The sequence below is a fragment of the Talpa europaea genome, assembly GCF_964194135.1.
Source record: "Talpa europaea genome assembly, chromosome: 2".
Lineage (NCBI taxonomy): Eukaryota > Metazoa > Chordata > Mammalia > Eulipotyphla > Talpidae > Talpa > Talpa europaea.
This window is the reverse complement of record NC_140068.1, coordinates 93,399,693-93,416,205: the sequence shown is the minus strand read 5'-3', so window position 1 is coordinate 93,416,205 and position 16,513 is coordinate 93,399,693. Positions and strand designations below refer to the sequence as shown.

The 16,513-nt window shown below is 41.5% G+C and overlaps 1 protein-coding gene across 1 annotated transcript in view; it reads left to right on the top strand.

Moving 5' to 3' along the window:
• Positions 1–223: 223 nt before the first annotated feature.
• CMTR1 (cap methyltransferase 1) overlaps positions 224–16,513 on the top strand; it is a 41,495-nt gene continuing 25,205 nt past the window's right edge. Inside the window, exons 1-6 of the mRNA XM_084229109.1 lie at positions 224–362; positions 8,251–8,402; positions 9,881–10,039; positions 13,316–13,408; positions 15,174–15,245; positions 16,397–16,491. Coding sequence (XP_084085235.1) covers positions 230–362; positions 8,251–8,402; positions 9,881–10,039; positions 13,316–13,408; positions 15,174–15,245; positions 16,397–16,491 — 704 coding nt within the window. The 5' untranslated portion in view covers positions 224–229. The remainder of the gene's footprint in view (positions 363–8,250; positions 8,403–9,880; positions 10,040–13,315; positions 13,409–15,173; positions 15,246–16,396; positions 16,492–16,513) is intronic.

Below are 16,513 nucleotides of genomic sequence, written 5' to 3'. Positions count from 1 at the left end.
AAGGCTATTGTGAGCATGGCAGTTGTGAGCACCATATTTTCCAGTTATTATTGAAAACCAGAGCTTGGCCAGCATCCTTTCTGAGCAAGAGGCCATTCAAATGCTGGCACTGGAAGCTGTTCTGAGTTGCCAAATCCCATTCCATTGAAGGTTTACACTTTGGAATCCCTGCTCTGATTCCGATTCTGAGAAGGGCAGCTGACTGTCAGGATTTTTGGTTGCAGTAACAATGAAGAGGAGAAACGATCCAGAGTGTACTGCCCCCATCAAGAAACAGAAGAAAAGGGTTGCAGAGCTTGGCCTGAACCTCAGTTCTACGTCTGATGATGAACCTCCCACCTCTGTCAATCATGCAGCAAAAGGTATGCTTGCCCAGTTTGGCCTGAGGTCACTGGCCATCTGGTTTTTTTGAATCTGGTGCCTGAATTGGGCAGAATACAGTCCCCTGCCCCTTGAGGATAATTAGGCAAATTCTAGGAGAAATGTTTTCTGTGGACTCTTCTCTTCTGCCATTCCAGTAGGACTGGGAAACTTGTTTTAAATGAAAACATTGGAATTTTTACAGAAATGCCTTAGTTTGCTATTGGCCCTTCAGTAGATGGCACTCTTTTGCTATCTTAAACCAGTTGAATCTAGTGGTGAGCACTGAGTGCCCTGTGCTCTTAATAGCTGTTAATGATCCGTTTTGCTGCAGTGATCTGGCCTAATTCCCTTTAGGTTTTAGCATTCTGTTTCTCAGTTCCCTCAGCAGTTGTGATCAGAAACACCCAAATGAATTGGAGCTTCCCTGTGTTCACTGTTCACATTAAGCTCAGAGGATTTCACTTATTTAGTTGAAATAAGCACTTTGCCTGCATTTTAGGGTTATACTTTATTTTTTTTAATTTTTTTTTTATAGAGGCATGTTTTATTTATTTATTTGTTTGTTTGTTTGTTTTTTGTTTATACATGCACTGGGTACAGTCAGAAGTGCGGGAGGGTGAGAGAATTCACCAGAGCCAGAGCCGGGAGCAGAGCAGGCAGAAGGACCAAAGTACACTGCTGAGGGGAGCAGCGGGCGGCAGGAGAGGTCTGCACGCCATGTGGGACCCTCCTCCGGTGGCCGGGGAGCAGCTGGGGATCGAACTGGCGCCTCCGAGGCCGCGGGCAGCTTCGCAACCCAGCGCTCAACCACTGCGCCACCGGGGAGGCCCTGCATTTTAGGGTTATAGACATTCCACAGTTGCTTTTTGTGAGAAACTAAAGTGTCTAGGAACTAAAGTGTCTAGGAGCTAGGACTTGCCACAAATATCAAGCAGTTAGAAGTAACTCCATTTGCAGTTTACCTTGACTTGTGTTAGTTTCTTAGGACTGCTGTAACAAATTACTATAAACTGAAACATCAGAAATTTATTCTTTCTCCGTTCTGGAGGCTAGAAGTCTGAAATCAAGGTCTCAGCATGGCCATGCTCCCTTCTATGGCTCTTGGAAAGAATCCTTGCCTCTTCTAGCTTCTGGTGATTGCTGGCAATCCTTGATATTCTTTGATTTGTGGCATTGTAACTCCAGTATCTGCCTCTGTCTTCCTTCTGTGTGTGTGTCTCTGTGATTTCTTCCTTCTTATAAGGATGTCAGTCACTGGATTAGGACCCACTGTAATCTAGTATGACCTCATTTTAATTTGATTGCATCTGCAAAACTCTGTTTCCAAATGTCACATTACAGGCAGTGGGTGGACATGATCTTTGGGGAATACTATTTAATCCAGTATACAGGCAGTATGTGGAAATATACATGCCTTTAAAATTGTCATGATGTATTTCAGGGTAGATGAGAAGGCTGTATGCATTTGAGATTACTAAGCAGGAAGACATAAACATATTAGGTTCATTTGTTCTAGGGATTATAGAAGAAAGGGAGTTTTGCATTCCACCTGGGATTTGAGTGGTGAGATGAGGTAGAGAGTTTCTTTGGGTAGGACTGGGGTTTTGGGAGAGATAACTTGTAAGGGGTAGTAGGAAAGCATGTCTGGGGGGAATAAATGATACTCAGGTAGTAGAAGTTCTAGACAGCTAAGCATTTTGGGGGTCATTTGCTCTCAAGTAATAACTCTGAAGTAAGGAGAGGACAGCTCCCAGGTATAGGAGGATAAGCGTATATGGTTAAGAATTTTTCAAGAAACCAGTCTGATTTAAATTTGAAGCTTTTAAAAAGGTGACTGAGTTGAGATTATCTCCTTTCCCTGTCCACAGATTCCTTTCAGTTGTACCAAATAGCTTTCACCTTTTATGGAAGTAGCACCATTATGACTCCGTCAGAATTGACTATTGCTGTTGTGTGTATAGAATGGAAATCTAGAGGTGGCCAGTACCTTGTGTATATCTGGCAAGAGGCCATTTGGACCTTTTCATTTGCAGAAAATGAGGCAGGAGGCAGAGGCAAAAAAAAAAAAATCGCTAAATTTTCCAGGGTCAGCTTTTTTTAGGAAAGGACAGCTCCATATTGCTGGAAAAACTGAGGACTTGAATTTGATGTCTTCAACAATAAGATTGTTCTCTGTGCCCCTTTCCCTGTACCCTGCCCCACCCCTGCTAAGTAAATATTTAGTGAACAGAATTGATAGACATTTCATTGATCTCTTAGATTGCCTTTTTTTTTAAATTTTATTTCTGCTTGTATTTGTATTATTTCCTTTCTTCTGGTTTTGGTGGGTTTTTTTTTGTTGTTGTTGTTGTTCTTTTCTAATTCTTTAAGAGATTTGATAGTTTTCCAGAAACTTAAACTGCTTTACTATTTTCATTTTGTTTTTCCTTTCTGCAGTCTGTGGAAGATCATTTCATTAATTTGACTTTTATACCATCTGTATTCTGTGTTGGCCCCTCCTAAGTGTCCCATGAACAGTGTGCCCTGGTAATTTACTGTCTCACCAGAAAACACATATCTCCTGAGATCTGTATGTAGCTTTTCTGTTTAAGTCACTGCATTAAACCAGGTGTGTTTCCTTTTGCTCCAACCACTTCTACCTGGATATACTGTTTGAACAGATGATTGAAAAATGCTTTCATTGAGTACAATTAGAAAAACAACAAAAAGTTAACTATTTCTGTCTTGTTTGTGCTTCTCTGCTAGATCAATATGATGACTCATTAATAGATTTAGTTTAACCAGTTTGTTTATTTAACATTACTGACGAGGCAGCTGCATTGCCAGGTCAGAGCCTGACTAGAGTAAAGAAGACAGAGGGTGTTGTCATGGCCCCTATGGCATCATGAGTTCTTCTATGTTAAGAGGAGTTTGACTGCATTTTCAAAACTAAATAAACTCTTGGAAATTTACTATTAGGAAAGGCAGTGAAGGCCGTTTTTTCTTTTTGGCAGTTTCACATTAAGCCGGGAAACTGATGTAGGCCCCAAGAAAACTTCCTTTTCTCCTTCGTTCTGCACCCAGCATGGACTCCTGCCCTCTCACAGCGTTCTGCTTGGAAGTTGCCAACCTCTTTCCCAGTACCACACTGAAAACACCTTCCCCTCTACCAGGTTTAATTCTTCCCTAAATAGGCTATTTTCCCTGAAACACCATTGCTTAACTGTCAGCTCAGATTCATGACCTTAATCAAAAACTTCCTTTATCGGTATCTGTTTAAATTGCTCTAACGAGTTACCATTTGTCTGGCATGAAGGAGAAATTGAGTCTTTAAACAGGAATGAGTATATTCTACAGCAATTGTTAGGCAGGATGTGATGTTTATTAAAACCCATAATTTATTCTCTGTGTCTGTGTGCTGCTCACCTTGGCCATTTGCTTGGGGCTTCCCCCGCCTTCCTTAGGTTGTCACAGTCTCTTCTCATCCCATCATGTTTGCCCTGCTGCTCTATTGCCACGTGACAGTTTTTGGCCAGTAGTTGCAAAACCTGTGACTCACCTATAAAGTGAAACTTTCTGCTTTAAAGTGACTTAAGAGTAATGATTTCCATCAGGTAGAGAAGAAATCTTAAATGAAAACTCTAAATAATGTTTTGGGCTCTCTGGTAGGCTCTAGAAAGGGAGCTCCTAAGGAGGTAAATGTGAACGCCACCCAGCTTTGGCACTTTCTTAATGAAACTAATGATTTTAATAGACTGACCTTATTATTCCTGTTAATTTATATCCTCATTACAAGATTGTCTGCTCAATGTTTGCTAAATTCTTATCAGTCTTGGGAGGCTAAACCTTCTTTTTAGTTCCTGCCACAACCATGGCAGTTGTCTCCCTTTTATCTTAAAAGAGTAGCTGTAAAGGCCCAACAATTGGACTGAGTAGTGGCTGTGGCAGTCTGTGGACATCAGGACTAATGTGGGAGACTTTGTCTTAAGTCTCGTAAGGCTAAGAATTGGCTTTAAATACCAGTGAAACAGAGGAAGGAAATAAGGCATACTTTTTCATCTCAAAAAGAAGTGCCTAGTAGAATAATATTTTAACTCCCACCATCCTCACTCTCAGAGAATGGACTGCTTAACTGTGCTCTCAGTGACACTTAGGGAAGAGAGGAATGGAATTTTGCAACAGACTTACCACTGATTTTACTAATGAACCTTCCAACCCAAATTTGATTGTCCCTGTCATTTTGGTCCAAAAATGTTAGGACGATGAAGAAAACAAACAATCTCTCTGAGATCTGAGGTTGGCAGGAACCCTGCATGCCCAGGAATGATAATGCATACCTTTCTAGTGCCCATTGGGTCAGCCCAACAACCTGGCAACTCCCTAGAGCTGGGCCTGGGGCACATTCTCCTTTGAGAAAAATATTAGGTTTTCCTGACCTTTTCATGGGAAAATTATGAATCTCCCACATAGCTGGTGAAAGGAATAACAACTGATTTAACATTGTAGCTTCTGGTTAGTCAGGACACTGGATCTTTGGGCTACCCAGAAGGAAACTTTTAGAGTGGTGCTCAGGGAGCTGCTGGTATTCCTGGTAACGCCTCTTTCTGTATTAAGCAATACAAGTTGAAGGCATGGAAGCAGTAGACAGAATCTGCATCTATGGAAGCACAGTTCCTTAGCATGTTGGTCTCTTGTAGAGCACATATCTGTCCAATTTGTGGGAGGTAATAGATGAGAGACTCGGGCTTTGTCTCAAGCCATTCAGATTAGCTGTTCTCAGAAGATTGCTCTGGAAAGGAACCAAATGCTCCCCGAGGCTTGGAATGGTACTTTCTTTCTTTATGGCTATATTTTTTTACCCTAATTTCATACTAATACATTCTTGTGTCTCACACAGAAAATACAGAAAAGTGCAAAGCAAAATAAATATCACCTCACCTCTCAGTTTCCATGGTTACTCATTTTTCGTGTTCTGGGTCTTTCCTTCTGAGTGGCACTCTGTGGCGTGTACTACATTGATCTGTGTAGGCAAGTTAGCTCCTTAGGAATGGGAATTGGCTAGCCATCTTAAGGAAAAGGGGCAGATTTGGTGCCTCTCATATGGGGAACATTCTCAGCCCAAATTCCTCCTTGCTAACTGCTTGGGAGTAAGAATTTTGGTTTTAAGTTTAATTTTTTCACACGTGTTCATCTACCTTTAACTTAAACAATACACAATTATCTTAGCTATTTGATTTTTAAGCTTTCTGAAGATAGGATCTTATCTGATGGTTTATAGCATTGACCTTGCGTAGAACAGGTCTGAATCAAAATTATTGTCAGATCTATTAAATCATATCAGTGTTTTGAACTCCGAAAAATGTCTTAGTTCAGCTTACTTGGCTAGGATGTGCTGAATAATAATCCAAGGAGGACCCAGTTCTCTTGTTAGGATATAAGATTTCTGTCCTCATGCTTAAATTTTTTGTTGTTGAACCTTTTAAAAGTATTTATTTAAAGCACCCATTTTTTTTTAAAGCAGTTTAATGTTCACAGCAAAATTGAAAGTACAAAAGTATCTCATGTACACTGTGTTCCCACATATACATGATCTCCCCTTTATCGATATCCTTCACCAGAGTGGGGTTTATTACAACTGATGAATATTGACCCATCATTATCACCCAGAGTCCTTAGCCTAAGTTATGGCTCACTATTAGTGCTGTACCCTCTGGGTTTGGATAAATGTATAAAGATGTGTGTATCCTTATACTTTTGAGGGCTGAACAGCTTGCACTTCTTTTTTTTTTTTTAATATTTATTTATTTATTTATACAAGCGCTGGGTACAGTCAGAAGCGCGGGAGGGTGAGAGAATTCACCAGAGACAGAGTGGGGAGCAGAACAGGCAGACTGACGAAGTATACTGCTGAGGGGAGCAGCGGGTGCAGCAGGAGAGGTCTGCGCGCCATGTGGGACCCTCGCTGGCGGCCGGGGATCAAACTGGCACTGCAGAGACTGCGGGCAGCTTCACAGCCCAGCACTCAACCGGGGAGGCCCCATCTTGCACTTCTTGTATGAGGTGTTGTCAGAGGAAGTATCTTAAGAAGCTGTGCACTCTGTAGGTGCTTAGCAGAGATGAAACTGAATAGCAGTTCATTAAGCTCTAAAATAATTTCTGTTCAATTAATTTCTGGAAAGCCCAGTCCAGGTGTTGGAGATAGACAGTTGACTTGACACAGTTCTTCAGGAGAGCCTGCCTGGTGGAGTTGTGTGTGATGATACCTGGCTCTCAGGCACCGTGATGAGTGCTATGCCTGTGGTGTGAGTGCTGGTGCACAGTGGAGGGGCAAATTAGGCTTGGGGTGCTAGGGAAGACTGCTTTTCTGCAATGTCGACACTTAGTTTGGATCCTTCTAGGAACAGTACAGATTTAAGAATTATGACATGTAATCGTATTATGACATGTAATCCTTTAGAGTCAGATGTAATTGTCAAGTTACGAATACCTGAATAGGGGCCATCTTAGGCATAGAAAGAATTATTTTGCTTGATTGCCCTCTGTGCCTTTCTTCAGCACCTCCCACAAGTAGCCAAGCTTTGACTCAACACCTCTTCTCAGGGACTTCTTTTTTCCTTTTTCCTTTTTTGCATTTTAAAGGGACTAATTTATTGGGACAAAGAGGGATCTTCATACACACAGGTGGTCAGAGAGCCTCTGCTGCTGCTTTTGAAAGGGAAAAGTTTGTTAAAGGAGATACCTGCATAGACATGGTGGGACCAGAGCTGCCACTTCTTTTTTCCTTAAAAGGATTGGACCACATTACTAAGTCAGTTATTTTTTTCTTGTTTATTTTATTTTATTTATTTTTTGTGGGACCCTCGCCGGCGGCCGGGGAATGAACCGGCGCTGCAGAGGCTGCGGGCAGCCTTGCAGCCCAGCGCTCAACCGCTGCGCCACTAGGGGAGGCCCTCTTGTTTATTTTAAATTTAATAGATAACATATTTACATGATTGATAAATCAAAAAATATAAAGAGATCACCAGTATCAACTCTAGTGATACAGAAATCTAAATCAACTTTCATTTGTTCCAGGAAGTCATTTCGGTATGCTGTCTCTAAGTTTCAACACCTGCATGTGTGGATAATCACTTTTATTGATCTTGTGTATCTTTCCTTCCAGAAAGTCTTTTTTGTAGTTATAAGAAATAGCTCAGTCTGGCCATCAACTCCCTCCTGGAGCGTCAGATTAGTTCATTTACTCTCCACCTCAGTTGGTGCTGCTGCCTGAGTGCCTTCCCTCTTCCCTGTCCTTCCTCTCTTTCCTTGTCTTCCCTGTTTTTCTTTCCTTCTCCCCCCCCTTCCTTTCTCCTTACCTACTTCTCTTCCTGTGAGAAGCAGATTATAGACTTGCCCTCTGCTTACAAGATCAGAAGACTGAAAAACAGAGGAAACTGGGAAATTAAACAATCAGAAGCTGTCACTGTGATGTAGAATTATTGAAAATGGATCCAGGCATCAGTGTTTGGAAATTGATAGTCACTAAGCAGCAATAGCAGCAATAACAATGATTTCTTCATAAGTGCATTTTATATTTGATGGTGTACTTTCAAATATATTATTTCATTTAATCGTCAGACAGCCCAGTGAGGTAGGTATTACCATTCCAGTTTTATAGGAGAAGCAATTGAATGGATGGGAAAGGAAAACTGATATTTTGAGCTCCCGTTGTGTGTTTGGTACCATTAGGAACTTTCAGTGATTTACCCACGATTTAGTTAGTAAGAAGTAGGAAATATTTTTGACACTGGGTCATTTCATGGACTTTATGCTATGATGTGCTAAAGTTAGTTGAAAAATGAAACTTGGACTTCTAGAAGCTATTTTGTGCCATTAATTCTCCTAAACTTTTCCTTTCTCCTCCTCCAGCATCTACCACAAGCCTGAGTGGGTCTGACAGTGAGACCGAAGGGAAGCAACGCAGCTCTAACTCTTTCGATGATGCCTTCAAAGCAGACTCCCTTGTGGAGGGAACATCGTCTCGCTATTCCATGTATAATAGTGTCTCCCAGAAGCTTATGGTATGCCACCACTTGGGTTGGGTGTCTAAAGTTCCACCAGCAGAACAAGAGAAGGGAAATTGCTTTGTTATGAAAAGAAGAAAATCAAGGACATGAGTTTTTCCTCTGCTTTCCAGCTACTGAACTTTAGTAGAGTATGGCCACTTTCTCAACAGAAGTATCTGTCACGTTTGAATCATCCAGTTGAAGTGGTTGTTCAGGTCTCTCTCTGTTCTGTCTAGAGCTGAATCACCCTTTATTCACCTTAGTAATACATTCTTATTATGAGCACATGTGAACATATTTCCCTAAACATGGATGTGTGTCAGTGAGTAAACATTTCATGCTGTGAATTTCTGCTCTAGTAAGTGATCTCAAAAGAATTGACTAAAGTTCTGCTCATTCCCAGGTGCCTAAAATAAATGGGAGTAGTACAGCCTTTTGTATTACTTCCACAAGAAGACCCAGTTCTCCTTCTTAACCTCCATATTCTGTTCATACACCACAAGAAGGGAGGTGAATAGAAAGATCTGTTCATTTTCCTCATCAAACTTAGTGTATGTGCAAAGATTAAGGAAACCCAAGTTTGCCTTCTGTCTAGCTTCAGGAATCTTCTCCATTTTCTGTTGGGCTCAGTGAAGAACAATCTACCACTTTTGAAATCACAGTCAGAATTCTGGTTTGGGGGGCACAAAGTTTAGGAAAGTAGAAGATGAAGTTTGTCACTCATTCAACTTCTTAGACCTGGGGGAAGGATTTGTGGCTACTATAGGAATTTCATCCAGCTTTTGAAGTGGTACTCCCCCTTGTAAAGTGAGTATAAACCCAGAGGTGGAATTACATTTTAGGATTGGAGCTCTTTTACTAGACAAGGGTCTGTGGTATTTTGGGATTCAAGTCTTTGATTTTGGGGGTAAGCAACCCAATGTGAACTTATAGATAGTTGTGGCATCTTAAAAACTGTTTCTGTCTAGGATCTTATAGTATTTCCCATACTTCAGTTTTACATGAAGTGATTTTTCAGTTAATATCTTGATTAAGTGGGCTCCTGCAAGCACTTATTGTTCTTATTTGGTAAGACTATTTGACTAACTGTGGGCAAGGTACAAGTTGCCATCTGAAGTGGTTCCATTTTAAATTAAATTCTCTCTCTCAATTCTGTTCCCAGATCTACTTCTCACTTAATCAGACAAATTATCTGGAAGCATAGTTATACAGATGTCCACTCAGATCCATTAGCTATTCTTGGTGGTTTTAATTAGAGTTTTGAGGTCCCTTCTCATTTATCCAACTTCTGGTTGCCATAGTCTTTCATCTTCAGAACAGATTGCCACTGGGCCCACAGTTAAATTATAGTTATTTATGTTGCTTTTCTTCATTAAGATAGAAGGAAAGCTTTCAGCCTTATCTATATTTCTGAGGGTTTAGCACACCTGGTACATGATAGTACTAAATAGATGCATTTATTTATGTAACACTTCTTTATCTCTCTTTTTCAGGCCAAGATGGGCTTCAGGGAAGGTGAAGGGTTGGGTAAATACAGCCAGGGTCGGAAGGACATCGTTGAGGCCTCTAGTCAGAAAGGTCGCAGAGGCCTGGGTCTGACACTGCAAGGTTTTGACCAAGAACTGAATGTGGACTGGCGAGATGAACCTGAGGTAACTTGTGTGGGAAGGAGGAGATGGGAAAGCCGCTGTGTTTTGGATGCATGACTTTAAGTAGCAATATTAACAAATGCCCTTCTAGAGGCTGTATGATCAAGGTAGTTAGTAGGGATTAAGACTAGTGCCTTACATGGAATGTACTGGGGATGATGTCCAGAATGGAAAACAGAAGACTGGGGGAGAGATGATAGGATGATAGGATGTGGATTTGTTTCTTGTTGCTTCATATATGTCTAAGACCGAAGTACACTGCTAAGGGGAGCAGCGGGCGGCAGGAGAGGTCTGCACGCCATGCGGGACCCTCCTCCAGTGGCTGGGGAGCAGCTGGGGATCGAACCGGCGCTGCTGGAAGGCAGAGTTTGGTTTTAGGAAGAACTTTAATAGATACAGCTTTCTACTAGTTTCTACTAGTAACTAAGATACCTCATGAGGTAGTAGTGAATTCCATCTGCTGAAAGGAGTCATATGGGCCAACGGAGGACTCACTCTCCCTTGGTGTGAGTGATTGGATTAGGTACCTTTTAAGGTCTTTGCACTTCCACAGGTTTATGATATGCCTCTAAATATGTGTTTATGCCATAGAGGTTTTCTTTTGTGGATTTAGCACTTACCTGCTTAGGTACCAGTTTGTTTTACCCCTGAGAGACCCATCCCATTTCATGGCATATGTTGAGATTATTTATTTATTTATTTATTTATATTTATGTCCTACCTTATTTCACAAATAATTTGAAGTGGGTTTATTAAAAGCACTTAAAAATAATGGTGAAATATTACCATTACAGGGTTGAAACTAGAAAAAATAGAACACAAATGTCTGGCCTTCTTCTATATAGTTGCTATAGTTGAACTTTAGATGTCGCTCTTAACTCTGGAAAATTGATATTTTATTTATCCTCCTGACATTCCAGTTCAGGAAAGAACTGTTAACCTGCACATGATAAAAGGCTAATGGCTACTATAGTCCAGGAAATGCAGGATTTACCCCTTTTGCAAAGTCCACTTTGTAGGGAGCCTTCAGAGTAAGATGCTGACATGGCAGAAGCTAATGGGTTCTGGGGATGCTTGGTGTAGATTTTCAGCTCAGAAATACTTGGTGCTTTTCCATGCCCTCATTGTTGTGAAAACAGGAATCCTGATCTCCTGATCTGCACAGTGGGACAGAATTAGAACTACTTTTTAAAAAAAAAATTATTTGTTTATGCATATAAGAACTGGGTACAGGCCAGAGGTGCGAGGTGGGGGGTGGGTGGAGAGAGAGGATTCACCAAAGACAGATTGGGGAACAGAACAGGCAGATCGACTGAAATACACTGCTGAGGGGAGCAGCATTGAGACAGGAGAGGTCTGCTGCGTCATGTGGGTTAGTGCCCTGGCCGGGGATTGAATTCATGCTGCAGTGGCTGCAGATAGCTTCATAGTGCTGCGACTTAACCCCTTGCGCCACTAGGGTGGCCCAATTAGAACTACTTTTGCTAAACTAGAAATCAGAAATTTGCCTATAAAATCTGTTTTTTATTTTTTATTTTTTTTAATTCTTTTTTTTTTTTTTTAAATATTTGTTTATTTATTTATACAAGCACTGGGTACAGTCAGAAGCGCGGTAGGGTGAGAGAATTCACCAGAGCGGAGAGCAGAGCAGGCACATTGACCAAAGTACACTGCTAAGGGGAGCAGCGGGCGGCAGGAGAGGTCTGCACGCCATGCGGGACCCTCCTCCAGTGGCTGGGGAGCAGCTGGGGATCGAACCGGCGCTGCAGAGGCCGCGGGCAGCTTCGCAACCCAGCACTCAACCGCTGCGCCACTGGGGAGGCCCTAAAATCTGTTTTTTAAATGAGACAGATTAGTCATTTTGGGGGTAAAACTATCCTCAATTTTTATTTACCATAATTCACTTTTTCTCATACCAAAAAGGCCCTATCTTTTGGTTAAGAGTTGGTAGCCACTCCTTAGGGTAGATGAATTTGGTGGCTTTACCCTTTTGCAAAGTCCACTTTGTAGGGAGCCTTAATGTTTGGATTTCTGTGGGAGATTGAGCCTTCTTTTTCTCTCTCAAGGAGTATCCAAAGTGTATACTCCTTTATAACCATTTATGCTTAAAGGTGATGGATTAGACCAGAGGAGAAAGCATGATTCACTGCCAGATTCCTTGATAAAAGACTTCAGTAATTTTTCTTTTAAACTTTTTCTGTGTTGATGGTATTTGGCTTGCCCTCAAGACCTTGCATTGTGATACCATAGTATGCCTTTCAGAGCATGTAATATTACCTTTAATCACATTACTTCAATTTGCAATGGTGGATCTCCATGCTTGCAGTGTGGAAAGTGGCCATGCAGATCAGCCACCTTTAAGTTTTATCATCTTTCTCTCTCTAGCCCAGTGAACCCAGCCCTGGCTGCACAGTAGAAACATCCAGGGACTAAAAACATACTTATCGCCAGTCCCCATCTGAGACCAACACAGTCCTTCCTAGTCACTGATGGCAGGTCAGGCATCAATGCTTTTTAAAAGGGCTAGAGATCATAATAAATAGCTTAGATGAAAATCACTGTTTTAGTTTGCTGAGGAAAATGATTGAAGAATTAAGAGGAGGGCTTCCCTGGTGGCGCAGCGGTTAAAGACACAGCGCTATCAAGCTATCACCAGCCACTGCAACATGAGTTTGATCCCTGGCCAGGGCACTAATCCATATGGTACAGCAGACCTCTCCTGTCTCAATGCTGCTCCCCTCAGCATTAATAAAATACATTTATTTCAGTAGATTCACCTGTTCTGCTCCCCACTCTGTCTCTAGTGAATCCTCTCACCCCCTCCACTCTTCTGGCCTTCACCCTGGTTCTTGTATGGATAAATAAATAAATCTTTAAAAAAAAAAAGTCTGATGTAATTACCTTATCATATATCTGTATCCTATGTCTGTATGTGTGCTCTTGTTACAGGCCCTTTGGATCAAGGGTCATTTCTTTATCAGTCTGCTCTCTGAGCACTTAATCTATAGTAGGCTTCATCAGATATTGGAACCAGTGAAAGAAACCTTATGGTTTTGAAAGTTTCTAAGGATTCAAACCAAAATTGAGCAGCTTTCAGAACTTAAACTTTAGAATTTTGGCTTTCTGTTCTCATGTTTGATGGCTGCATTTGGCTTCAACTTTCCGGGTCCTTCTTATTCTCTCTGAATCCTTCTTGCTTTAGGGGGAAGTTTTGGTGAGTTGGGACATAACTCTGTGGGTCTGACTTCTCTGATTTATTTGCCTCTCTTTTGGTTGTAGCCCAGTGCTTGTGAGCAGGTGTCATGGTTTCCAGAATGTACTACGGAAATACTCGATATTCAGGAAATGAGCAATTGGATGGTTGTGGGAAAGGTAGGGTTTCAGATAATATAACCTGAATTCTTGGCATTTATCTTTTAACTTTTCTCCTCCTCAAGTCTGGTATGTATTATGTATACTCACAATTTAAGAAAAATGTGAATCTGACTACTCTGGCAGGAATAAATCTGTGCCAAGAGGGTATACTAATGGCTTTACAGTTATCCTCTTGGGAGGTGTGTCAAACGGTTTTTTCCCCCTCCTAGCCATTTAACTTGCGAGGCAGCATAAAAAGCATAACTTCTACCTTTTTATGGATGCGCTTGTCTTCCCATACTTTTTAGATGCTTTTAGAGTAGCTTATTAGGCATCTGTGTATATTCTGGTCATTGCTGGGCACTGTTCCAGGTAGATGAAAAAACTCTGTCCCCTGACTTCAGAAAGTAATGAGGAAGTCGTTACAGAGGGAATTTGTTTAATATCCTTCTGGAAAATTGTTAAGAATAAAGTAGATGACTGCCAAATCAATATGGTCTAGAAAACAGTTCTCAAAGTATAGAGGCCCCTGGGAATCTCTAAAACCCTTTAAGGGACTCTACTAGGTCAAAGCTATTTTCATAATGATACTGAAAAGTTATTTGCCATTTTCACTGTTACTCTTTCATAAGTGTCCAGTGTTTTCCAGAGGCTATGACATGTGATAATACAACCTATTGCTTGTATATGTGGAGAGAAGAGAATCTAGCTGTTTTCTATTAAATCAGACATTAAGAGATTTGCAAGAATGGAAAACAATACCTCTCTTTTCACTAAATATTTTTGAAGTGTAGTTATATTTCATAAAGATGTGTTATATTATACACCATGGAATATTACTCAGCATTCAAAAAAGATAAACACATGCAATTTGCAGCAACATGGATGGTGCTGGAAGGGATCATGCTCAGCGAAATAAGCCAGAAAGAAAAAGAAAAATACCGGATGGTCTCACTCATAGCAGGAATCTAGAAAACTTAAATAAGGGACCAGGAAGAAGAATAACTATAAGAAAGTGAAAATCAAAATGAACAAAAAACTATGAACCAGAGACACTCTACGGGGTTGGGGGTGGGGAGGGGAGGGATTGGGGTCAGAATAAGGGGAGTGCAATTGTATGGGGAATATAAAAATAAAATTTATTTAAAAAAAAGATGTGTTATATTAACTGATTTTTGTTAATATTTTAAACTTTTCTCAGTTTTACTTTTTAGTAGGAAACACACACACTCTACATAAACAAAAGCCTGTTGGGGTCCTCAGTGATTTTGAACAGCATACAGCCTGAGAATATCAAATTGAGAATTGCTGACTTAGAGGTCTCTTCCCTAAGATATAGGGTGGACTTGACATTCCCATGAGGCTCCCTCAAGCCCTTGTTTTCTACCACACTACCAGGTCAGTGCCTGGTGTTGTGCATTCATACTTATCACACAGTGAGACACTTCCTGGTTGAAGGGCAGTCGCCATCCTGCCTCCGCACTGTAGAGCCAGACAGCTTGAATGTCTCCTTCCTGTTTGCTTTTCTCAGCCTCAGCATTCATGAGTCTTGTATCCATATGGCATGCTAGTCAGAGCACCCAGGGGGCTGCTTCATCTCACAGCCATCTGGAGGATAGCCAGAGGGATTTAAGATTTTCTTTCTTGCCCCTCAGGTATTGATGTTCCTTGGCATGGACTCAAGTCCCTTCTTGCTCCGCTCACTTGGAACCCTAGTTTTCCCGTTCATCCTTCCAAATGCAGTCACGCACGGTCATTATTGATTGTTTTCTTCTTCTTACAGAGAAAGATGATTATTGAAGATGAAACGGAGTTTTGTGGGGAAGAGCTTCTTCACAGTATGTTGCAGTGTAAGGTAAGTCCTTCTTGCAGCTAAAGCTGGAGTTGAAAATCTGTAGGAACTGTGCTGGGCTTCTTTAGTTCTTTTGAGTTAGCTGTGGATGGCAGAGCTTCACTAAGATTTTTCCTGGAGCTCAGATGTGTAACTTGGTACATCTCTCTAGGCGGTCCTTTTTCCTGGTGACTGCCCTGCCTTGTAATGTGCTGTCCCTGTGAGAGCCAGGAAAGGACCCACTTACCCTCAGTGGTTAGTTCATTGTAATCCTAGGGGGCCTGGTGTAGTGAAAGATTTGGAATCCTTCTTTAGCATCAGATAGTCCTGAAATCAAATCCTACGCATGCAACTTTTTTGCTCTGTGACCTTGGTTCAGCCATTTTAACTTCATGTGTTTGAGTTTTCTCATCTATAAAGCGGAGAGAAAATATTTCCTAACATTGTTGTAAGAATTAAATGAAATAGTGGATGTGGAGTGCTTAACACACTGGGTGCATGTTAGGCTCTCCTTAATTTCTTTTGTTATAGTTTGTGTCAGGAAGTATATTGCTTGGGGCAGAATGAGCCAGGGAGATGCTGAGGAGGAGATGGGTTGACGAAGTAGTAAAAGCTCAGACCAGCTTCTCAGAGTTTATTTTCTGGCTCACAGAGGGTTGGAAATATCTTTAAGATCAACTCGGGTGAAATGAGGCTTTCTTTTTTCAGAGATGAAACTAAAAAAGGGAGAAGGAATCTCTGCAATGTATACTTGCCATCAGAAAATCCTGGTCTTGGGTTGTTTCCCTCTCTCTGAGTAAACCCCAGTCGAGTGAGTCTTAATGCCAGACCTCTAGTCCCTTGAAAGGGTGTTGCTGGTGTGGAATGGAGAAACATCCACTGTGAGCACGAGCAGTGGCAACAAGTGGCTCTGTGTATAACAGCATTCACCCTTTGCTGTGTGACAGGGGCATGCTCAAGTCTTATTTTCTTCTGTTTTACGTGTGAGGTAGTTGAGGGACAGTGTTTGAGCAACTTGTCTAGGGTCACGCAACTAATTATTTTAGGACTAGGAGATGGCAGGATCCTAGCCATTTTGAAGACTGTGAATCAGGTCCTGCAACCTTTAAAACTCCTGTCTGTCCAGGAGGGCCTGGAGTGATAATCACCTCGAGATTCTCATTCTCTCTGTGCAGAGTGTATTTGATGTCCTGGATGGGGAGGAGATGCGGCGGGCTCGGACCCGGGCCAATCCCTATGAGATGATCCGAGGAGTCTTCTTCTTAAACAGGTTTGCTGACAATTTTCTCTCT